Source organism: Vidua chalybeata, chromosome 6 (genome assembly GCF_026979565.1).
Source record: "Vidua chalybeata isolate OUT-0048 chromosome 6, bVidCha1 merged haplotype, whole genome shotgun sequence".
In the NCBI taxonomy this organism is placed as follows: domain Eukaryota; kingdom Metazoa; phylum Chordata; class Aves; order Passeriformes; family Viduidae; genus Vidua; species Vidua chalybeata.
Window position 1 is genome coordinate 45,262,224 of NC_071535.1, and position 25,250 is coordinate 45,287,473.

General features: G+C 48.7%; 1 protein-coding gene across 6 annotated transcripts in view; it reads left to right on the forward strand.

Annotated features, from left to right (window-relative positions):
• The first annotated feature begins 437 nt into the window (after positions 1-437).
• The window catches only part of LOC128789464 (ras association domain-containing protein 8-like), a 34,649-nt gene continuing 9,836 nt past the window's right edge, over positions 438-25,250 (forward strand). For 2 of the 6 annotated variants that reach the window (XM_053945473.1, XM_053945471.1), the window contains exons 1-2: positions 438-541; positions 1,181-1,500. In XM_053945473.1, the coding sequence (XP_053801448.1) occupies positions 504-541; positions 1,181-1,500 (358 nt within the window). In that variant the 5' untranslated portion in view covers positions 438-503. Of the gene's footprint in view, positions 542-1,180; positions 1,501-17,243; positions 17,265-17,835; positions 17,922-18,588; positions 18,667-18,860; positions 18,952-25,250 lie in introns of those variants that run through there. The other 4 variants (XM_053945478.1, XM_053945476.1, XM_053945474.1 and 1 more) reach the window with 4 other exon arrangements.

The following is a 25,250-nucleotide window of genomic DNA, read 5'->3' on the forward strand; positions in this document are numbered from 1 at the left end:
GATAGCACCTCAGCAGCATAGTTAATTAATGGAGTGAAATGGGTGTTTGTGCAGTATAATGGGGAAGTGAGTCAGGCACAGCACCACATGTAGATCTATGGTTCCACCCTCCAGCATGCTCAGACCTCTCTTCAGGTCATCTTCTCTTGTGAGCTGGCAAAACTTCAGTGGTCTTCTTCTGGGGAGAATAAATGACATGGAGCAGGGTTAGCAGAAGCCAAATACACTTATCCCAGAGGGTCAGCATGGTTTGGGTGTGGAGGATGTTGTCCTACAACTATTTCCCAAGCAGGAAGGAGATCCACATAGATGCCTGGGTTGGAGGGTCTAGGGAGCTCAAGGGGAGAAGCTCTGCCAGAATTCCTAGGTTGTGATTATCTATCCCTCTACCATCATCACCAAGGTAATGTGGAGATCTCTCTTCAGAATCTACCCAGGCACCTGTACCTTGGGAAGGAGCCTGGTGGGTTGTGAAGAACCTTCTCCGGCTTTGGGGAGTCAAGATGCACCAGTTCCCACCTCCGGCACCGCAGGAAACAAGGTGATGGCTGCATCTTTCAGGTGTGCACCTTGGCAGCAGCTGCACATGTTTGAGCAGAGAAGCCAGCACCAAGGTGTTAAGGAAATTTTCCTGTCTGACCATTTGGGAGCGTGATGGCCAGAGTGCTTCCTGAATGGTCAGATAGGAAAGTTTCCCTAACAAAGGATGGACTGTTTGCATTGTGCACTTGAGTCCCCTGCGCTCATGAGGGAATTAAGGCTCCAGTTCTGGGCTCTATAAAAAACATCTTGCAGGAACTGGGAGAAAAACATCTTGCATTTTTGCTGGGAGAAAAAAATGCCCCTGCGACTGCAGCCAAGCCTGAAAGCATCCCTGGAGCCATGGGTCTGCGGGGCCAGACCCACGCTGCACCCTCTGGGGCAGAGCTAGGCAGGTGGCAGCGGCGGCACTGGGGCACAAGGAGCACACTGCCGGTACTGGGGAAGCTCCTTCGCTCCGGGGCAGAGGTGACCTGGGCTCAGGCTCTCACTGGGAAGGTGACCAGCGGGATATGGGCTGGAGCCGGGACGAGGAAAAAGGGGACATGCAGAAGAACCCAGACTTGCTAACGCAGTCCTGGCAGTTGGGGAGAAGTACTCTTTTCCCTTCCCTTCCTCACGTCTCTTTTGTTTTCCGCAGCCCGACAGAAGAGGCTTCCAGTAAGCGGCAGGGGTGGGGGCAGAGCCCACCCGCACAAAGGCAGCTCCCCACGGGCTCTGTGACCGCTGTCACGCTTTTTCGCTCAAATAAACGCCAGCAGTGGATGACGTGGGGCTGGTGCTCCCCAGCCCCGGGGCTGATTGGTCCCAGCTCAGGTTTGAACGCCAAGGTGTCCTGGCAACGAGAAGCAGAGGAGCCAGACTTTCCCGTCCCCACTCGGCTCCGGGAGCACGGCGGGTGCAGGAAACGACAGGCATCGCGGCGAGGAGCAGCGCGCAGCGCCCCTGGCCCTCTTCCAGGTACCCTCTGTGCCCTCGGGCCGTGCCCTAGCCCATGCCCGGAGCCGGGATGAGTTCCACCCCGTGAGTGTCAGGTGGCCGCCGGCAGTGACTCCGCACGGTGGCTCGGGCGGCAGCTGTGCTCCCGCACAGACACGACAGCGGAGCTGGATTCGGCTGGGACTAGGGATGGGGAAATCACTGGTGTTTGGGGGGCCTTGAAAGTGACCGTTCAGTGGCTTTGGGGAGGGATGCCTGGGGAGAAGATGTGCAGGCACGGGGGAGTCAAGGAGCCTTCCAACAGTTGTGTGGTCAGCTCTTCTGCCCCAAGAGAACAGAGCAAGTGATTTTGGCTAGTTTTGGGTTCTCCTGATTAATCAAACTCACAAAAGCCCTGCAGGGCACCCGGGACTCTGAGACGTGCTAGAAGATGGCTTTACATTGAAATGAAGCAGCTTTTCCTGCTGATAGAGAGCTGCTCTGCTTTTGCCTCAGTGTAACCCTCCTGCATGTCCATCCCTCTGGAGCTTGGGGGTGAGGAGGGAAGGGCGCCTCAGGGCTCCGCTGTGTGCGGGAAAGCAAAGGGCATTGCAGGGGCATGCTGTAAAGAAAAGGCTTTTTCCTGCATCAGGAAGATGTGAGCAGAGATGCGAGGAGCTGGCTGGGGGAAGATGTTTGCCAGCACGGGGAGGCAGCACTCAGCACAGCCCATTTTGCACCTGTCAAAACTAGTAGAGACATACCCGTGAAAAATGTGCCAGCCATTGATGACAGGGCACATACAAGCTGTCCAAAGGTGGAGAAACCACCTCCACAAGGTAACAGCCATCTCAGAGGAGCTTCCTGGCTCAGTGGCAGGTGGTAAGCTTGTGGAAGGGCTGGTGTCCTTCCACTGCATGGATTCAGTGGCACACGTTGAAAAGCAGTGCCATGACTCAGGTCTCACTGCTGCAAGTGGGGGATGGAGAGGGATAACAATGCCAAGACCTTTTGGAGCACAGCTTGGGTTATTTATTAGAGCACAGGGCTAAGACCTGCCTGAACAATTCTTTCTTATAAGACCCAAAGGCATGATGAGACCTGGGGATCCCTCCTAGTATCATGCTCATAGTAGAAGGGCAGTTCCTCAGCATCCCAGTGGCAGGGAAAGGCAGAGGGACATCACAAAATGAGCAGGGAGTGTTCTGCTGGCAGCATTATTGCTGACCTGGATTCGTACTGATGACTTGGAGGGGCAAGATTAGCACAGTCAGCATGTCCCAGGGCTGTGGGGGGATTAGAGAGGGAAAGGGTCATGCCTGTTACAGACATCATTTTTCTCTGTTTAAATGGGAATATGTAGCACAAGTTGTCAGTTTAAAAAAAAAAATATCCTGCATACTGAAATGTTGCCAAAGTTTACAATCTCAGAGTGGTGGGCTTACAGCAGTAGAGACTCTGCCTACGAAACCTAATTACTAGATCTGTGAGAATCAGTGATGCTTTTTGTATCTAAATGAAAGTTAAGAACAAATATCCGTCCCAAGTTGTAAGAGAAGGTTTGACCTAGATGAACCTGAAAACAAATAAACATGAAAATTCACTAAAGGTGAATTAAACAAACTGGATATTTTAATTATTTTTTCAACAGTCATGTTTTAAAATTGAGCAGCTTGGGACTGGATGATGTTCCTACTTGAACCAACAGCTCTCCCTGCTCCAATTAGTTCAAGTAAGACTTGTTTCTCTGAAGGGTTAAGGCCAGTACATTCTTCAGGCTTTATTAAACCCATGAACAATAATGTCAGTCTGAAACCCAAGAGAAGGGAAAACATACCCACACATTGCAGGCCATAAACAGGAACAAATTCAGCTCACTTTGTACCTCCCCAACAATTCAGCCAAGGCAGTTTATGAACTGGGAACATTAGCTCCAGTGAGGCAGGACTTTCCCAGATTAAATAACATGTCAGTCATTGAATAACTCATCTTTCCTGGTATTTTATGGAATAAACAGTGTCTGTTGCTTGCTAATAGTGTCTGCTTTTATTTGAGTGGGATTGTATTTTATAACAATCCTTCTGTTCAGTTTGCATATTTGCAGTGACCCCAGCAAGCAAACACTCCAGAGCTGATAGTAAATTCACTCCCAGAGGTTTAATGATGGTATATACTGTAGGAGCTACCAGTTTTAGGGCTGTAGTGATTCGGGTGGGTTGATGGGACACAGGGCAGTTGGATAATTGCTAGTGATGAGCCAGTGAACTCCCAGGTAATTGCACCTTACCTGGAGAGGTGTGCTGGCATGAGCGGTGTTTTAAAGCTGTGAGGAGGATAAAGGACAGTCATTGTCTCCACATGACAGCGCTGAATCATGAACAGGAAATTATCCCTTCTCCTCAGCAAGAAAAAAAAAGCTTGGTCTGTTTTCTTTCCTGTTGCTTTCTTAAAGAAAAGACAGAACTCGTGTGCCTGTCAAGTCTGTGCCCCTTTCTTCCCTTCATACCATTTAAACACTGTTGAGAAGTAGAGATGCTCTACTTGAGGACATCTTCAAGTGTTGTGAAAATGGGTTTTGAGGGAAGGAAAGACAGACATAGTCACTGACTGACCCTGGGAAGGCCTGGCATAGACCAAACCTCAGACACCAGAGAGGCCTGGTAACAGAAGGACCCTGGCAAAGCTCACTCACCAGAAGACTTCAGCATAAGCTCAGATTTCCTCTATAGATGTGAGGTCTAAGCAATCCTGGTTCCTAGGACAGCAGACATCATTAATAATGTTATTAAAGGGAGACAGTAATTTTACTTTTAATGAATGTGGGATCTACATAAGTTGGTGCGGTCACTCACTAGAGCCCCACTGGCCCCTGGGCAAGATTTCTCAAGTCCCAGCCATTTCCATGTATGTTTGGGCTCCTCAGGACATTACTCAGCCTGCATGTATGTGGATTTGGTAGTCCTCACCTGGCCCCAGTGTTTGAGGCTGTCTACAGTGCTGCTCCAGTGCTGCTTCAGGCTCCCCAACGCCTGCGGTCTCCAGGCTTGGCACTTTGTGTTTGTTTGCCCTGCATACTCAGCAGTGGAGAAGCCAAAATTGCTTTCCCCTCCCTCCTCATGAAGCAGAGGGCTGGAGACTTGATCCCTGTAATTGCCAGCCTCTCCTACCCCAGAAAGGAGTAATCCCCAAAGCAATGGTGACATTAGAGTCCTCTAATGCTTCTTGAGTCTTCAGCAGCAGGTCCTGGAGGGCTTTGGGAAAGATGCCATAGGCCTCACGTCTATTTTAGATCTGGGAGGGTTGAAGCAAAGCAAGGGGCAGAGACTTGACACACAATGACAGGAGTAGAGCAAATGGCAGGTTTAGGCAGGGGCAAAGGGTCTGACAGTGGTGCTCTCACCTCACCCCAGAGAGGTGCTTTTTGGTGGGTCTGGGACCAAGAAAGCTCTGGTTAGGTGGCTCTTTATCTGCTAGAACCTTTTCATTTTGCCTCATGATTAAAAGACAAAGATGGGGAGTGTGTCTTTTCTCTCTGTGTTAATGAACTTTCTCTCCCTCTGTAGCAAGAGAGAAAGATTGCAGCAAAACCAGCAAAACAAACTCCATTACAAGACTGTTCCACTGACTGGGAGAAAATAAGTAGCTTGTGCACCTAGAACCTCCCAGGAGAGGGGCTGCTCTTGGTCCAGCAATGATTTAAGGGGCTTATCAAGTCAGAAGTGCTGACAATAAAGCTGTGGCAGGGTTATCAATACATTAAGAATTTTGGGCAATTGGACCAGGTGTTTCCAAGTACAGACTGATAGAAATTATAGTGCTGGTCCAGACTCCTGAAGCTCCATTGACATGCCTGGAGCTACTCTACTGTTATGGCTAGCAATGGGAAAAGGAGTTTAAGCTGTTCTCATTCTGCAGCCTGATCCAAGCATTCGCTGCTCCACCTTCTTTGCTGGCACGTACATTTCTCCAACTGCTTGATGCAGAGGCATTGGTCTGGCAGAAAAAAAAAAATCAAACATTTTCTCCCCTGGGATTTTCTAGAGCTGGACAGTCCTTGATCAAGTCCTACTCACTGCACCAAGAGTAGTGCAGGCACAATGAAGAGGGGAGTGCAGGCTGTCAGTCCACCACTGCCTGCTTTAACCAGGCCAATATACAGCTTGGGTGAATGGAGGAATCCTTTCCTTCTTTTACATGTGGTGCTCTTAAGGGAAAAATGTGCTGATCATGGGTTTTCAAACCACTGCCAGATGTTTGAAATTACGTAGTTTAATTGTTGGTGCAGGACCACTCAGTCCAGTGGGTGTGACCTGAAGGAAATCCCTTGAAACCTACGGTCTGGTACGAAGATGAGCAACAGGCTTCACAATACTAGTTTTGAACCTAAAGGTAGTGAGGTACCAGCAAAGATCAGAGCATGAGATTCAGAGGCAGGAACTGCTGAGTGTTGATCCTGGATTTATTGCCAGCTCTTTTTGCTCTGAGGCAAATTATTTAGCTTTCCTTTCCCCTGATCCCCTTCCATCCCCTGTCCAAATCCTTTGTCACATGAGAGTTGGGAAGAAGCTTGCAAAACACCTGCTGAAGTGCTTTGAAGACAGAAAGCAGAATGCACAAATGGTAAGTTGTATGGGCAATATAAACAAACCTTGCTATATGTTTCCCAAGCTAAATGAGGAAGGAGGAGGGGTTAACTGGTGGGTGGCACCCATGTCCTAATTACAAGGTTTGTCTCTGGATCCCTTCGTGTGAAGCGGCCTCTTGGCTGAAAAACAGCTGATAAAGTCACACCTGAGCAGAGGTAGGGGAGGAAAAACTTGTCACAGGAGTGAACTAGGGTGGGTGGAAATTTCCTTTGGCAGGAAGCAGGTAAGTGGTGGTACCAGCAGTGGGTTGGAGACGACCTTCTGGACCACCTCTGGACTTACTGGTCCTGCTGTACCTCCTCTTTCTTGTCTGGTGCATTTTTCCAGGTGGTTGCTATATGGTCTTGAGGGTCCTATGAGATCCAGGAAAGTCCTTCCTGTAGCTGCCATTATCCTCTCTGACACCTTATTCAGGGGGATAACTTCTGGCATTTTAGTAGTCTCTTTGTCCCACACCAGTTTGCCAACGCAAAAAGCAGCACAGCCCCAAGGTTTAAGATTTAATAAGTAAATTGCAAGTGTGCTTTACTTTCTGAACCTTTCCAGCATTTCAGGGTCACATCTCTAACATGTCTTTGCAACAGTGGGAGTTCAAACCTGATGGTGCATGTGTATGGGCTAAGAAAAGTGAGATATCCACACAAACAGCTACTGTTGAGGAGACAAGGAACACAGCAGATGCCATGAGGGCTGATAGACCTTCCAGGCTTAGCCCCAGACAGGTGTCTTGGGCCTCTTCCACAACACCTGCGGTTCCCTCCTTACTGCTGCTTTTTGCATTTCACTTGTGCTTATGACCTTGCCCTAAATCTAGGTTATTCTTGCAGGTGTAGCACACTCTGAAGAGCACCTGGAATAGGCTTGCATGTCTGGCCCCTTGTTTTGGCCAAGTGATTTATTCACGATCAGGGAAGTGCAGGTTTAGCAGCCTGGGACCAGGAAAAGTGATTGCAATTCACGCTTTTGAAGCTTTGTAGCTTGGGCAAAAATCAGTCCAGTCGGGATCAGTTGCATAAGGACATATAAGTGCCTGAAGATGCAGGTTGATATCTGCATGCTGTGTATTTTACATTTAAGCTGCATCTGGGATTTTTGTTTCCTGTTTGGGAAATAGGAAGAAGTATTTTTTGTCTCTCCTTTTATTACTGTTTTCCAGCCTGAAAGCTGCTGGGGTTGAAATGTCCCCATATGTGTGCAAGTGTGTGCTGCAGGCCCTGATCTCAACAGGAGGCTTGTGTTGAACTACACTAAGCCAGCCCTGGAGCTGAAATGCTCTCTAAGCTCTGCAGAGCTGCATGTAGGGGAGGGTATATTTTTCCCCAATGAGCATTTGATTCTCTGCAGTACTATGGGAAAAGGGACATATCTGTGCCACCTGGGTGTTCCTCCATCGCTTGCTGGGGCCGAGCAGCACCTGCTTACAACCAGTGCTTTGCCTTGGAAGCCCCTGAGGGCTGCTGAATGTATCTGCTGTCTGGTTTATCCCTTAGTTAGTCTGCATGTGACAGCCTGGGAGATTATTGCCCCCACCATGCAGCTTGCCAGACAGATGTTAGAGATGGTGATGGATATATCTGCTCTCCGATTAAAAAACAGTTTAAAATGCATCCCCTGCCAGCTGTGGCCCCCTGCCCTGTTAGCTTTCAAGTGCTCTCTGGAAGAAATCCTTCCCTTTTTTTTTTTTTTTAACTCAGCCCTACCCTTTCCTGCAGCCTTCTTGTGCTGTTCTCTGCCTGGCAAAGCCCCAGCAGCAACCCCCGGGCAATGTGGCACGTGTAGTGGAAATGACTTTGGCTGACTGGGATGGTTTTGCAGGGAGTCCAGGTGCTGTACACAGTACAGTGGGGAGGAGAAGACGCCTCCGGATGGAAGTTAGAGATCTCTTCCTCCCTTTTTTCTCCTGAACCCAGCAATTCAGTGGTTGTGTCAGCATAACTTGATAGCATGGGGATAGAGAGAACCTGGAGCCTCCACAGCACAAAGCAAAAGCCTCAATTTGCTCTCATTGCCTGTTTCGGGAAACTGTCTCCTGGTGATAAAGGGAGAAAAAGAACTGCATGGGGAGGACACCACAGAACAACTCCTTCAGGGGGAGAGTGAACACTTTCTTCTCTGTGTTGGACATCTGTATACTAACTTGTCCTGCCCTGATGTCTCTACACGGGCAATCTTGCCCTTAGCATGGGTTTTCCCGACTTTTCTCAGGGACCTTGAGAGCTAGTCATCCCCATGCTGCCTTTCCAGGGCTTCTCATCATGCCAGAGCCTGTAACAGCAGGCTGTGCTGCAGGTTTCATTCCTTTCCTCAGTTTGCCCTGCAACAGTGGCAGGATGTGCTAGTCACCACAGTCAGATTAAAGGTGGTAAACTGCCCTTTTGCCGAAGTAGATGTAAAGGTCTAAGGGCAGCAGTGCTGAAAAAAAAATACCTCCTCTCTTGGTAGGAAATCTGGGTGAAAAATTCTGTCTTGATGTTGATGCTGTTGGGACAGGGATGCTGGGATGGCAGCCTTAGTGGGAGATGGCTCTGCCTGCATTAGTCATGGTGGTGGAGGGGAAACCTGTAACATAAAAATATAAATTATATGTGTTCAATAGATAGATAAACATTACTTCTACCAGCACTGTAAATCAGGCCTATCTCCCTACCTCCTCCCAGATTTTACCAGACTAATATGGAATTTTCTGTGCAATACTTATTTATCATTACTACGTCTTGAAGGAATTGCATTTTCAAGCAGCCAGTGACTTCTTTTTGTCTAAAAACTTTGTTTTCCCCTGAAGTCAGCTCAGAGCACCTGTCTCTTGGAAAACCAGGCCCCTTTAAGATGTCTCAGGCTGCTTTGAATCACTAATTGCTTCTGAATAGGCAGGCCAAATGTTTTATCACTTCAAACTCCCATAGCAATGCAAATCTATACAGCTGAGAAGCCTCTTTCCATGCACGGGGGTGATGGGTAAAGATAAGGATTAAAAATAGAAACAAATTCAGCCCGGGGGTCCTCTTTGTTCCTCCCTGCCCTCGGTGGGGTTGCCAGGGCTACATTTGTTCCCCTGCATCGTTTTTGGATGAGATCCAGTGCCCCTTGAATGCAAAGCTGAGAGGTACAGTGGCAGGAGAGGGCTGGATGAAGTCCTAGGTACATACATATTTCATTGCCCATGCCAGGCTCTGTGTTGTTTTCTCTCTCTGGTTTCACAAAGGTGGTGTTTTCTAAAATTCCCACTTGTTGAGGGCGATACAGTCCAGGCTTCATCCCGTCTAAAGTTTCTGGCTTTTCAGTTGTTTCCCACTCTGCATGGCAGCCAGGCATATTTCCCATGCCTGGGGGGAAAAGAGGGATGCTTGGTAGGTAAACAGGACTCGCCAGAGTGCTGTTTGGAGGGAACTACATGTTCTGTGACATGTCCCCCTCGGGGTTGCTGTGTGTGTTTTGGGCTGTGCTGGCTCACACACGCTGCAGGAGATGAGCAGCCCTTTGCAAAGCCTCACTGGCATAGGGGCTGGTGTGACTTCTTTAAGTAACCCACAGCCTGAAGGCAAATATTGACTATTAAGAGGTGGAAGATCTCAGTAATCAAGGGCAGTCTTAATCCCCCTTTTTGCTTAGGTCGCCTGTTATTAGAGCTGCCTGCTGTGTGCTGAGTACAGCTATGCTCAAAAATTGCCAAGAGCTCAGCATTATGGAAGCAAAAGCCAATTTACCGACTTTCCCATAGAAAGGAACATACATGCTGAATGTGCATCTGTTGGATGATATTTCTGTTTCAGGCATGCCACTAACATACAAATGGAAAAGCGACTTTGCATGATTTATGTAGTTACTAGGAAAATCTGAGTTAAGTGATACTTTGTAGAGTATTGGGCACTATTTATTCTTAGCAGACTAGGTTTTAAAATCTATTTTCTATTTATCTCCCCAAATGAATTCCAGTTGACATTGCCTATCCTACTTGAGTACTCTGGACATGAAGAGCAGATAAATATCCTGACAAAAACATCTTCATGTAAAATCAATAGCTAATAAGAAATCAGTCCCTTGAAGATTATAGCAATTTATCTTTAAAATTAAAATAAAGACTGCAAAATTTTGTCAAAGATGAAAACAAAACAAAATAATTTCTGCTCTTCTTTGTTTAGGTATTATTTGTGTGTTTCAGGTACATATAGGACCCAGTTAGGACTTGATCAACTAAAGATAACTATTGTTATCTTCATTGTACTTTTAAAAGAGACAGCTGCTTTCCCACCAGACTGGGATTTCCAGGGAGGCACAGAGGAACTGGAATGGTTTTAGGCCTTCAATCCTGTTCTCCAAAGACCTTTAACTCAACAGGACTGAAACTCGGGCTTAAATCCTGCAGGGGTTTCAGTCTTCAGTGTTGGGTTCCAGCTCAGTTACTGAACTGGGGTCTTCATACATAACCCTGGTCTTCCTGGCAGGGAAAAAATATTTTAAAAGAAAGGTTTTGAATATAAAAGGACAATTAGAAACTAGAAAGTTTGCTTGTACTTTATGAACTTAAGTGTAGAGGTGGTCTTAGATGTCCAAGTCAGTACCAAAAGCAATCCAGGCTTTGGACTCTCTTTATTTCTGCCCAAGGTCCCCACTTGGGTACCAGCAAGGCACAGAGCTGGTGCAAGACTGTGCTCTGCTCTGACACCTGGCACCAGCAAAGCAAGGCGTGGGAGAGGACCTCCAGTGCTGTGAAAGGGCTGTGAGGCTGAAGATGTGGGGCTGGCTGTGTAATGGGGGGGATTCTGGGAGCACAGCCTGGCAGGTGGCTTCTGAGGCATGGTGTTGGAAAAGCAATTAGAGGCCAAATGGGAATGGCACAGGTAGAGAGCAGGAAAGGGTGTCCTAAAGGGTGGAAGCTGTGCCAGGCTCAGGTGCCCTCCCAGCTCGAAACTGGGAGCCCAGGCAGGGAAGGAGGGGAAATAGCTGGAGCAAGAACCAGAAAAACCTGCTCACACCAGCCTGGGATTCACATTACTCATACTGCTTTAAAACAGGTCAGGTTTGCTTTGGTTTCCAGGTAAAGATGGCCAAACTGCCTAAGGACTGTTTTCAGCTCAGCTTAGAGCAGTTCTGAGCTCCCATGTGCCTGCTCACCGTGTCACTGCTCCCGTGCCCTCCTACCCATCACCACTGCGAGGCCTTTCCTGGGAGTTAAGCCTTTCTAAGCAAAGGCTGGGCTAGAGGCATGCACAAGGACATTTCTCAGCTCATCTGAGGGGTGGTAACCATGAGTGGTGGGATCACATCTAGGCACTCTCGCCTCCTCACCTGCCACAAACTTTGGAGCTCACACAGCAAGTTTGCTGCTTGAATCTGGAGATGCTCCCCATTGCAAAGGAAGAGTGGTCTGCCTCCTCCAGATGCTATCAGATGTGAGTAGCTCTTGGCAGTTGTGTGAGCTGTCCTGCTGCAAGTCTCATCCACAGCACTAGGGTCAGCCTCACATGATTTATCAGGTGATTATAGTCAACTTCAACTAGGTGTGAGTAGCAAAGATGAAACCACATTTTTGTTGGGAAGGAGGGGAAAAGGAGCTAACAGAGTTAGAAATCAGATTGTCAGAGGCTAATGGCTGTGCCTGTTTATTAGGCAGCAATAACAGTAATTTACCTCTGAATCGAAATAATTCATCATAACGCTTCCCACCTACCTCATGAACCCTTGCTGCATATCTCACCCCTCTTGTTCAGGGATCTGAAAGCATTTCATAAACATTAATTAATTATTCCTCCACACCCCTGGAAGCAAAGTAAACATTATGCAAATTTTGCAGCTCGAGAAGTTGAGCTCACCTAAAGAGATAATGACTGAGCAGGGGTGCAGGAGCCCAGAGTGCAAGCCCCTATCCCAGCTTCGACCAGAAGCACCTTTCTGCAGAGTGCTCTGCAACGTGGGCAGGCACTAGGGGCATGATCCAGGGTAGTTCAGTCCTTTATCCGTGCACGTTCCTGTGCTTGCCACCATTTTCAGATGGCAGGAGAGCTGTAAAATGGGTGAGTGCTGCTGCTGCCTTGGAGATGTCTCACACTCATCACTATCTCATCACCTTCAAGCCTCCACCACAGGGACCAGGCACCTGCCAGTGTGTGAAGCACCTGCCATTATTCACAGTAGGACTCTCCCTTTTTTTAATGACTACGTTAATGACCCTAATCTGTCGGTATGAATGTGGTTAATCCCACAGCTCTAGGGACGGGTAGTTCAGAGACGTTTCCTCTCCTGCCTTCCCTCACCTCACTTTGCATCCTAACCTAATGCTTCAGCACTGAGATGAGCTAGTGAGACCTGTGCTAAAGCAGAAGCCACTGCCCCTGAACTGGCTTGAAAATCAGGTTGCTGTGAGTAAATATCGAGGATACAACAGTTACAAATCTGGCCATCTCTCTCCAGTGTCTCAGCTAAGGGATGTGACATGTAAGAGACATCCTGAAACAAGATGCTTGACGTTAAACCTGTGCTCAAGTGCCTTGATGGATCTTGGCCCTTGAGGAGCCTGTCACCCTGGATGTGGTGACAAAGATGTAAATTAAGGGAAGGATGTCCCCTGCAAATAATGAGCCTTGGCAGTGGAGGGAAGGATGAGACACCAAAGGTCCATGCCAGGCCAGCCTGTTGGGAAGGGGAATTTCTTTCTTCCCCTGAAAGCAGTTGACTTTTGGAAGCTAAATGGGTTCCAGCATGAGAGCAGGAGGAGGGTCGTGTTTCATAGACAAGTCATGGTGGATTAAATGTAAATGAATCTGCAGTGTGATGGACAAATGGGATCAGTGCCGGGAACCCCAGCTCCTGGTGGAGGATGGATTAGTAATGGGTACTGGTGCATTTGCACGCAGGGAGGGAGTGAATGGCAAGGCAGAGAGGTTTCCAGCATTGCCCTGCCTGTAGCACTGAACGAAAGAGACATCTCTGGGCTCAAAGAAGAGAGGTCAAGCCTAGATAAACACCAGCTTGGTCCCCCATCAGAGAATCACTGAGGCATGAAGAAAAACTTTAACAGCTGCAATGCTGCTTTTGAACCTCCTAGTAAAAGGGAGGGTCAGGAGGTCAAAACTTTCAATGCCTCTGGAAAGAAGAGGACTTTTCTCCACAAGCCTTTGAAAAACCGAACTAAATTAGCATGACCACACTGCTAAATGCTTGGGAAACCTGAACTGCTCGGGTCACAGGCTACCCGAGCAACAGAATGGCAAAGAGCTGTTGCATTCCCATACTCAACAGCCATAATTAATGAGGCTATTTCCTAGGTGAAAAGCAGGTCTTCTGCCCAGCACCTGGATGGGAAACAAAACCTTTCGGGATGTGCCCTGGGCATCTTTTCTTCTCCTGATACTGTTGCCTTTTCCCCTTTCTGTTTCTCCCATCCATTTTCTCTCTCTCACTTCCATCCACCATTGTTTCAGTTGTTTTTTCCTCCCCTGCTCCCAGTGTCACACAGCTCAACTCACTGTTTGAAGTGGGGAATAGCAATGAAGTTGTAATGATCTAGCCGTGCTCTCCCCTGGGGTTGCTGAATGGGAATGCAGGAGCTCCAACCTAACTAGATCACATTTTTTTCCTACTTTTTATTGCAAAAGGGATATGTAAGAGCCCTCTTTCTCATTGTGAGTTATTCACTTCCACTTTGAAGGTAGATTTTGCATTTTTGGACCTTTTGCAGAACACATTTTAGCAAAGACCAGGCAATGCAGACTTCTGGAGGATGTAGAGACCTGGAATTTTTGTCTCTGACTCTATCATGGGTTTTATATTCATCTTGTACTGTGAGTGGGCTGGGCACCACTTTTCATGAGACCCTTTGCAGGTCTCCCTTTACAGCTCCCACCACCAGAGGTATGGAAAGCAGAGAGGCATGTGCAGACATTGCAGTGGCTGTCAGTGCTTTTGGGAAAGGGCTGTCTGCCTACACAGGGCAATCCAAAGACATCAGACCAGTGCAGCCAAAAAGTTTACTGATTTGGACTGCAATCTTGCAGGCTGCTGGTGGGCATCCCCATTCCTTGCAGCCACAGGAGACAAGTGCCCAGCAACTTTTCCAGGCTTGCTGCAGAAGCAGAAAGAACACTCCCTTGAATAAAGCAGGAGAACAGGAAATACATCACATTTCAGAGGCCAGAAGGCCTGCTCTTGAAGGACAAGAGCTCATCTACCCACCAGACCAAGGTCTCTCCTTCTTGCAAGCCTGAGCCCAAGCAGGGTTGTGGGTGGAAATGAGGGAGTACAGTCTGTAGTACACTGGCAGTCAGCTGCAGGGCTCTGCAGTGCCAAGCCCCAATTTGGCTTTCCTGTGATGCTGCAGGATCTTTTCTTTCTTATGTCTCTTGTTGTCCTAGAAACAGAGGAAAAAATTCTTCCAGAGAAGTCCTTTTTGTTACACTTGAAGCAGCATCTTCTGTCTCTCACTAAAACAGTGTATGGTCACAAAATAAAACCCTTGCCAGAAAATATATGGTGAGTTCAAAATCTTCCTAAGAAACCTGGAAAAACTTAATACCCTCCAAACTTTCCCAAAGCCCTAAAAGTATAGCAAGGGTCCAATGGGCAGTTTGTAACACTGCAACAACTGTATGTTGAGCAACAGAAGGCAGTACTCTTGTGTGTATATATATACATACATATATTTTTTTTAATAGATGTAATTATATGTATTATTTATACATATTGTTGAGAGAGAGAGAGAGAGAGGTCCTCACTTCTAGCTTTGGATTACAGCTTTTCAAGTAGAGGGTGTTTGCTGGAAGCGAAAGTCAACATGCCCTATGGTACTGGCCACTTTTCTCTCCTGGGGCCAGGGCTTTCCTGGAAATGCTGGGATTTTGGGGGCTATTGTCTTTATTTGAGAGAGAAGCTCATCTTCTGGGGAAAACCTGCCCTTCTGCGTGCTCAGCCAGACAAGAGATGCACTAGGTAATTTCTCGGAGGCACATGAAATGTTGTAGCTGTGTCAGGAAAGGATAGTGACTGACAAATTTCCTGAGGCTTGCAGGATCTGGAGGCACACTCCCAAGGCCTCAAGGAGTCCATGGCAAAGGGAGAAGGAGAGGAAAGCAGGCAAGAAGGTTTGACAGCCATGATGCTGACCCCATCCAGCTCCTGGGGGAGCAGAGGATGTGGGGCACCTCTGAAAATCTGGCTTCCCATTCTTTCCTTTTAGAAATGGGCCTGAAAAAGAAACTTTCCTCTACTTTCACCCCCACCAACCACAGCTCAGAGGGTTTTGGGTTTGTGCCAAAAGCCAAAACCCAACAGCTCTGCAGATTCGAGTGCTTCAAATACCCATTTTGCTCTCATGCCCCACACTGACCAGGGACTGTAGCACCAACTAACACTGCTGGGCTTGGGTGGCTGTTCCCGGGAAGATGTGCTCTGCTAAGAGAGGCTATAGCTGCTGACCTGCTGCTCACCCACATTACATTTGTGCTCAGGAGGGGGTTTTTGTGCAAACATATTCTGTATCTTAAGAAGCCTCAGAACCAGGACACTTCTTGTTGTGCTCCTGAGCACAGCAGCGAGACAGCATCATCTTCTTTGGGGAAACTCAGATAGGATTACTATCTCATCTACTGCTGGAGAGACCAAAGGACCTGCTTGGTTATGATTCAACTGCTCAGGATGCTGAGACAGCACTGCTCTCCTCCCTAAAGCAGCCTGACTGCTCAGTGTACAATGAGGACATGACTTTTCAAAACTCTAAGGTAGAAATCCCTGCAAGGAACCAGTGGGCAAAAACCCAGAAATCAGCTCAGTCATTATTCCTGGTCAGTCCCTGAACATGGCCTCAGCATCACAGGAGCTTTAAGAATAAATCTGAGACAGAGCTATGGCTGGAGAAGATGGTCCATGAGCCAGTCTGGCAAAGCTCACCAGTGTGAAACTAAATGTTGGACATTTTTATCCGTCTTAATTGATGGAAGGTGTGGAGAACTCTTCAAAGGGTGAGGAACCAAGAGACCATGCAGACATGAGAGACAGAGTTAGTTTATTTCTTTTTCACGGTAATAATTTTACACGAGAAAAGAGATTTCTGAACTTTTTACAACCTACTAAAGGTAGAAAGATTTAAAACTCAAAATCTTTTCTTAAAAGAAAGGCAACCATCCTTGCTAGGGGCAAATGAGCCTCTGCTCAGCTTGTATCTGATTGGGATCTCAGAAGACTGTCCAACCTATTAAATAAGATATGTATCTCCTGAGAACAGGCTTTGTTGTTTTCTTTTATTGATCTTTGTTCCTCCTGTGCTGTAAGGTCTCCAGGGCATGGCCTGTGTTACGGAGCACCAGATGTACTATCTGATTTTAGGAGATCATAATTATGAGGAATATGTCAGAACAACAGAAAACTTCATTTAAAAACCCAATTAAAGCTGCCGAGTGACAGCTACGGACTTGTGTGTTGCATCACCTCCTAATCCCAGCAGCTTCCATGTGGAGAAGAGAGTAGTTAAAGATGTCATAAATCCTAGATAAGGATATAATAAGGTCTGCATGAGATGGGGATTTTTCCAACCATAAGTTAAAATTAGCACACATTTTGTGGTGGAGCAGCAAACCTAAGATCTGTTTTGGAGCAGTCACCTCGGGATCCAGGGTCTGATGGGTGGGTTATCCTTTCTTGTGAGTGGTGGGACATTTCACAAGACATTCTGCATAAAGAAATATAAAGGTAACTGCGTGTCTGGCATGAGTTGCACCAGCACAGGCTTTGCTGGAGCACCTTCACCAGTAGAGACCTTGAGGATGGGATTCTGATGCCACCACAGCCATCCCTGTTGCTTGGGGGACCATGGAGGAAGGACACTGGCATGCAGGGTGGGGGGAGCTTTCAGGTTGGTTTTTTGAGAGTTAGGATGGGAAAAGGTGACGGAGAGAGGAGGTGAGAAGTTTCCAAAGTCTCCAGCATGGCAACAGACACCTGCTTCTTCCAAAACTGGCTGAACCTGTCTCCCTGCTGTCATCTCTCTGCAGGTTTAGGGCGTTCTAAGCCCCCCGCTGGCTGAAGGGCACGGGGCTCGAGGGCTGCACCCTCCTCGTGCACCAGACCAAGCTCTTCTCTCTAAAAAGGGGTTGTTTTCTCTGTTCTACTCAGGGACCTGCTGGGGCAGGTGGAGGTCTGGGCCCTGCTGTCGGACAGGCTGAGCACTTCCAGGTAGGAATGAGCCCGCACATGTGGCCCCACAGAGCCAGGAGTCAGGGATAGGGAAGTACAGGGTGGTTTTGCTTGGTTTCTTTTTAGGAAAGGAGATTTTAAGTCTTCTTTAAAAAGATTATAATGTTTTCAGATTTTTTAAAAGATAAATTAATAACCTTTTTAATTTAAAGGGGAATCAATACTTTTAAAAAGTTTTTTTTTATAGCTTTATTTTTATTGGAGAATTTAAGACTTTAGGGGGAAAATGTAGAATTTATGAGTTCTTAAGAAAACAACCAAAAAAGGAGAATTTAAGGCTTTATTTTAAAATGAGAATTTTAATCTCTTGGGTTTTTAGAGCGATTGTATGACTTTTTTTCAAATAGAAGATTTTAAGGTTGTTGGGGAAGGTTTTAAAATAATTTAAGATTTTTTTTTTTTTAAGGAGAATTTCAGACTTTTTTTGAACAGCCGAGGTGATGCGGGGGAGTTTCGTGTGTGGGGCGGGGCTTACCTGGCGGGGGCGGCGCACACCTGGCGGGGCGGGGCGGGGCTGGCGGCGCGCGGAGGGCGGGGCTGAGGCCGGCGCGGCTCCGCGGAGCGGAGCGGCCACTGCCGCCGCCCAGGAGAGGAGCCGGAGCCGCAGCTGCGCTGCCGTGGCCGGGCTGGTGGCAGGTGAGTGCGCACGGGCGCGGTACGGCAGGGCAGGGCCGCGCCCGGTGCTGCAAAGCAGCGGCAGTCGCAGCCGGACCGGTACCACCGGGAGCGGCCCCGAGCTCGGGGGCTGCGGCTGAGGCGGGGCCGCTGGCCGCGGGTGTCCGCGGAGAGAGCCGTCCCCGGGGCAGCCGGCGCCTCATCCGCCTGTCAGGGCCCACCGGGGCGGGGGGCAGCCCCACGGAGCTGCAAAGTGGGGCAGGGGCGGCGAGCAGCTGGCTTAAGGCAGGGCGCCGCAGAAATCCCGGATCCCGTAAGGAGAGCCCGGGCTGGGGTGACTGGGAGCGGCGTTCGGCACTGGCGAGACTCCGAGCCCCGCTGCCACCTGCCCGGCGACGCCCCTGTCGCTCCCCGGTCGGTCGAGCAACCGGGTGGCTTTGCCTTCCGCCTGCCCGAGGCACTCCCAGCAGCACCGGCCACCAGCACGGTGCGGCCGGGCCCCGCTGGCAGGAGCAGCACCACGGCCCCACCGGCGTGGCAAACACTGTCCAGAGACCCCAGCGGAGGAGCCGAGGCGGCGTGGGGGTCTCAGGTGCCCGTGCCAGGAGCCTCCTCCCCTCGCATCCGTGGGGCAAAACCGCACGTCCTTTCTCCCTTCTGAGACGTCTCCGTCTCCCCGAGGAGAGGAGTTAAATTCCTCGATAAGAGCCAGGCTCTAGCCACATACTTCTGATGCCTTCCGTGAACTCTGCCGGCAGGTTGGCAGGTTGTTTCGTAACTCCACTTGTGGCCTGCTGCGGGGAGAAGGAGGCGGGGGGAACGGGACACCAAGCTCCTCTCCTGGCTTTTTTTTCCCTGCCCTGCAACAGCACTTTGTAATTGCAGGTTAAAAACCCAAACGTGCGTTCACGGGTACCGTACAGAAGAAAGGGTCACAGCCGTGCACCTCTCACTCCGAGTGGCTGCCTCAGGCACAGCCCATGGCACTCCCCTTGGAATGGCTGATTTCAGGAGAAATTAGGCAGAAACTAGTGAGAAATGGTCGAAAGAGGTGAGACGGGATCTTTGGGTGCTCCTCGCTGTGAGCCGGGGCCAGCTCCCCGGGATGCCGGTGCTAACGGCGCGGGCCCGGGCCCCGCGCTCTGCCGGGACTTGCCAGGCAGGCACGGGCCCCGGGAGCGTGTGGGAGCACGAAAGAGCTCTGCTGTCAAATGCTGGGGCCCTGGTGCCTGCCGGAATTGAGCAGCAGTGCTGCACACACACCTGTCAGCTCACCTCGAAGGGCAGCTCTGTGGGGAGCTGCATTCCTCGTGAGGCAGGAATTGCAGCTCTTCTTATGGAGGAGAGAGCAAACTGTGAGCACATGCTGTATCTGCAGTGGGTAGGAGTGGGAATGCTGCTTGTTTTCCTTATCAGGCAGTACCGGTGGTGTCTTCTCAGGAAGGGGCTGTGGGGAAGGGGGGATGTTCTTACCTTCTGTTGATGCTGTTGGAATGCCTGGAATCCTCCCACATCCCTGTTATCTGCTGGGGGAGCCTGAGCACGATGCCTGGACTCCCTCTCCACATATCTCTTCTGGCTTCCCTATGCCCTCTTGAAAGAAATGGCATGGAAATCCAGAAGCTGCCACAAGTGCACACATCTTCCTGAAGCCTTTCTTCCACCCTGCCATACAAAGTTGTGAGGCCAGGGAGTGCTGCTTGCAGCACCTGCAGGTGCCCAGCACTCAAAGCATTGAGTACTGCAGTTCCCAGGATCCTGTACTATTTCCTAGCAAGGGCATGCCAAGTTGCTCTGAAATACAAAACTCTTTGCAAATGAGTGTGAGAGGAACATGGAAATTAGTTTTACCCAGGTCTTAAAGAGGCAGACCTGAGCACTAATCTGGCAGCATGTGTGTGTTGTCCACCTCCATAGTGGAGATGTGTCCTGTGGTTGCCTTCACTGTTGCCACGTGCTGCAGGGAAATATTGCTTGAGTGCATCTGCATGGTCCACACTGGATAATCCTTTCCATGTTTTTCAGCATTTCTCTGTCCTGTCTTGTTCATGTCATTTTCAATAGGAAAAACCTCCAGTGGTGGCACAGAATTGACCTTCACCCATGTTCTGTTGTTTCTCCATGTGCTGGGGAGGGAATGCTTTGGGAGCAATTCCAGACAGAGTTAATCCTTTCTGGCTGGGAGGCAGTGATGTGTGTGCCAAGGCCTCAGAGCAGAGTATCTTCTGGAGTCATGCGAGGTTGGGTGCTGTGGTGAGCTACGGAGAAATCCAGGTGCTGTTTGACAATGGGTAGCTCTGTGCCCCAGATTAAACAAAGGCATGAGAACACTTTAGGTGTCAGCTCTGTGTGTATGCATTGTTTTCAAGAGCATCTTTTTAAAGGATGTTCTTCCATCTGCTCCAACTTGTCTATGCCCTTGCAAACCCATGTATTCAAATTAAAGCTTAAGCGTGGCCCCACTGAAGGTTTTTAACAGAATCCTGTTGTTGTAAAGGACTGCTAACATTTTTGTCCTTCCATTTTTTTCGATGCCAAATTCAGGAGCTCCTAAAAGTGGCTGATTGTCTGGCTTTTTGTGGGCTGGAGTCAGCACTTTCTTGAGGGTTGTGGTGCTTCCAGCTGCCCCAGGCTAGTCATCTAGAATAACTTGTTGCCTTAAAAAGAAAAAAAAAGGGGGGGTACGGTACAGGGGAGAAATAACCTGAAACACTTCTTAACCAAACACATAGGTGGAAACTTCAGGACAATTGAGCCATGAAGGCTTCTTTTGCTGCTACTTCCTAACCCTGCTACAGCACACAGAACCTGCTGGAGCTCATCTCTGGAGCCTCATGCTCAACCCTTCTTGTGTCCCCTCAGGTGCTTCCTGCATGACAGTGGCATGTCACAGTGCTCTCAACAGCCCTTTGGGGTCCAGAGCCTCCCATGGATGTCCTCCGTAGTGTTAGACCTAGCATTGCACTCCTGAACACAGCAGGGACTTTGGAGGCACCTAGAGCATCCTGCAGGAGAGTAGCTGTGTTGGCAGGGAAGCCCAGTGCGTGGCAGCCTCCCCTTTGCTCCCTGTTATTCCTGCCAGCCCGGGTAAACCATTGGCACCCAGGTGGTGTTGTGAAGCTGTCTGACAGGGAGAGCACTTGTAGGGTTCTTGCTGGTTTAATGGTTCCTGCTGTGAACAATACTTTCCCCAGGAAATGTGAGTGTGCAGCAGGGAGCTGGTCTCTGCCTCTGGACGCTTGCCTGAGGCAGCTGGTGGTGTGCAGCAGGTTGGATAAACACCATAGGCATCTCTTCATAAGAATAAAGATGGGTTGTGTTGGGTTTTTTTGAGGCTTTGTGGTTGCTTTTTTCACTTGCCAGTTTTTATTTTCTTTTCCAAGTTCTGGGAACATTTGGAGGTGTCAGCACTCCTTTCTGCTAAGAGCCAAACATACGTGCAGTGGGAATGCTGCGTGGACCTCTTTGCATGTTGTGATCAGTGCTGGCTGGTTCCTGCAACACAAACACACATACACACTCTTCTCTGAGAACAGCTTAATTGTCAGAAAGCAGCTCGTGGTCTCCCTGGACTCTTGACCAGTATGCCCAGGTCTTTGCTTGATGGTTTGTGCCTACAGAAAGTTAGGTGTTTCCCAGGCTTGCTCTGAGGTCATCTTTCCTTCCTCTTCTCCCTGCCCTGATTCCTCTGGGAGGGGACTTTCTCAGGGCAGCTTGTCAAGTCCTTAGGGTCCCATCCCAAAGGAGTGCCTCTGCAAGGCTTTCCCAGGGCTAACCCAGCCTGGGCACAAGGTTGTACCACATCATACGTGATCCAAGGTATTTGGATCTCCCAGTCTGGGAGGGAAGCATCATTGGGACTCAGGAGTGGAGGTGCTAGAAACATGGCTTTGAATCTTTGAGATGCTGCATGCTGACAACTAGCTGTCCCTCAAAACTCCTTCTCAAGTATTTTTTTGACTGCCTTAATGCAGTTTGAGGATTGCCTAGACTGAGACATTGGATTTGGTATTGTCCTCTTTGAATTCATTAGGCTTTTTAACAACCTGCTGAGAGTATAAAGAAGTTGGGCTAGGAAGTTTAAAAGTACGTTATTTCCCCAAAGTGACCCCATGTGAGCATTAGCTGCATGAGGATTAAGTACCTAAATGCTTCAGGAGAAACAATGTATTTTTATTGAGTCTCCCACTCTGTGCAGGCAGAAATGCTGGTCCAGTCCCCAGCTCATGTTCCAATCCCATTTTGATCCTTCAGGTATCAGTAAGGGTTGGCCCTATATATGGAGCAAGAGATGGAGCCCTTTGCTGGCATCAAAACCCCTTCAGCCTAAAGTCCAGCAAGGCAGTTTGGGGGAGTGGAGTTGGTCATGCAGCTGTGATTTCCTTCACTTGTTGTAGGACTCTTGATTTGTACCCCTGGATTGATGTCCCAGATGCACTTGCCTCTCCAGAGATATGCTGTGATTTTACTGCTTTAAAGAGCTTATTGTCTCTAGGTGGGTTCAGGCAGTGATTGATAGCACCTCCACCTAATTAGTCATGTGCCAGGTAGTGTGAAAGCAGAGACTTCTAAAATACCCAAGGGTCTTATCAAAGGTTTCAGCCAGGATTCATTCTGAGTCCCTTGTTTATTTGTCTTTGTGTCTGAGCATGTGAGAGAAATATTCAGCTCTCTGCAAAGCGTCATTAAAATCCTTTTTAATCCTACAAAGTTATAAATAAATATCCATGACAGCATGTACCTGCATATTCATCTGTGCATCCTCTACTCTGGACACCCAGCAGTGTGTCCTTGACACATGGCTGCTTTCTGAAGCAGGGTAGGAAACTGCAAGTTATTCTGGAAATGGAGAATAAAATCTGGAAGGTTTATCCCTGGTTGTGCATTTGTGAATTTGTTAATTACCCTCTCCTGTAGGAGGAGAATTGGAATGGAAAGAGGATTGCTGGTGGCTGACACCAGCACTTCTAAAGGAGGCTGAAAGGCAGGTTGGAGGGACAATATTTGTAGGTCATTTGGCTTTTTTTATGTCCCTGGTCCTAGTTGCAGAGCCTGAATTCTCCTGTAATCCTATGGGGATGAAATTCTTGATTACTTCAACAGGAGACAGGGAGCGTATCTGTCTCTGCTTGTATTCTAGGTGGTCAAGGCTCATCTCATCCTCTGGGCTGGACGGGGCAAGCATCTCAAGGAAGCTGCTCTTTGAGGCTTCTTTCTGGCTCTTCTGGAGGCATTGGGAGAGAGACGTCATTGGTTGGGTTTTCCCTGTTTTGGTTTTGCCCTTGAAGGTGGTGGGGAGTGGGGGGGAATGGAAGTTCTCTTCTTTGGCTGAGGAAGAGTATGTCCAAGGCTTGAGCAGGCTCTTGCCTCTCAAGATTCCCTTTTGTGTTCTGTGTGGTGAGAAATACAAGCTGTGTTCTGACGTGGGGAATGGACTATGTGTCATAACAGGGGAATACTCACAAATTGCATCATGCTTTCGCTGATGACCGACTGCTGTGGAAGATGAACACAGCAGAAATTCTGGACCTGCTGGCATATTAGTGCCATGTTTGTGTTTGTGTGGATGCTTGGGTAAGTACTCCTCAGAGCTTGCCTTTTAGGAGCTGGATTGTGAGTCATGCCCTAAAGATGATGAACCTAATCTAGATCAGCCTAGAGCCCCAAGATGTGTAGACCTAGTCTTGCCCCTATACTGGGGGCAGAGCTAGGTCCATCCTGGTCATGGCATCAGGGTGCATTCAATTGCAAAAGAAAGAAAAGAGCATGGCAGTGCAAAAGCCTTTCCTCTTTCCCCGCTAATCTACACACTGTTGCTAATTTTGCTTCTCCCCCTTGGGAAGAACCTACAGATTTATTTCCAGCTGCACATGTGATGTCACTCTTCACATGTGGGACTGGGGGTGATGGTCATGGTTACAAGAATAGCAGGTGCTGCTAATGGTTCCCTTGCAAACCTTCATGTTTAGGGCAGACTTTTTCCTAGCCTGCCCTGCCAGCTCTCTCCCCGTGAACAGTAGTCATTAGTGCTGCAAGGGAGAAACATGATGTGTGAAGGTGCGAAAGATGATCCTTCCGCTTCCAGGCTGAAACGCTGTAATGTGAGTGTATGCAGTAGGTGGAGGGGTGTTTTTGCTGCTTTTAATTTATAATGAACTTTTGGTTGGTGGCTCATTTGTGGGGTGGACTGACTAGTAATCATCCCTAAAATGTCACTGGCTGTGATTCTTCATGTTTTTATATGACTCTCAATGCTGACCTGGCACGGCCACAAATCTTAATCTTATCTAAGAGGGAGAAAAGGTCTCCCAGTTTCTTCACAGTGCTGTTTCCATGTGGGTCTGATGCTGTAGCAGACCAAAAAGCTTGGGTTGAAAAGCAGAAATCCTGGCAGGTGAGGGTAGCATGGAGTGAGCGTCTTTGACACCAGCCATGATGTGAGCCTCCCTCCCCTAAATCCCTGCCAAAGGCCATCACCCTGAGGACTGTCCCCATTCTGCGTCACAGCTCTCGGCAAGATTTGTCCCTGACTCTTCCTGCCCTGCTCAACATTGGCCAGCCTCCCCAGGCATGTTAGCATGGGTCTGTAATTTTTGGGAGGAAGTGGAGCAGAAAATCTCTAAGCCTCTATTTTTCTCATAATGGGAGGTTGCTGGTGGTGCTTATGGCTCTCCAGAAATGTCTCTTTGGACAGTTCCTGCAAGATTGCAAGATCCTTGTGTGGGACATGTGCCCTTTTGGATTGCTAGAGGATTTTCATGGTGGTCTGTGATTTCTGGCTCAAATAATGCTTTAGCTCTTGAGCATGCAAATGCCACAAGACATAGCTTTCCTTTGATCTCCTTTAGTGCAAAAAGCCCTTGAAACACGGATGTAACTTTTGCTGAATGCCAAGTGTGTATTGTGTGCTGTAGGATGCCCCCAGCAGAAGCTGCTTGCTATTGAAAGGCAGCAGACCCTTGGGAGGTGTTTGGGCTCAGATCCATCCACACATCTCTGGTAAAAGTGCACCTTCAGGTTAAATTACCGATTTTGGTCATTTGCCAATTTTTAGGGCTTTCTGTCAGGCACAACATAACAGAGTAGGGAGGTGGATGAGGGATGATGGGTGAACTGAGGCTATGGTGCTATTATGGCCACCCCTAAATAAGTTGCCTGGGTGTGAATTAGAACCCCATCCTGGCTGCTTCCTTGCTCCTGGGTACTTGTGGCTGCCTTGTGTAAGGGCTGCTGGCTTTCCTAGGCCTGGGGTGTGAGGCACACCCTCCCTGTGATGGTGGAAGGATGAAGAGCTGCCTCTCTGGGCTGTGACCACTCTGGTAGGACTTGTTTGTCACCTCTTGAGCTTGT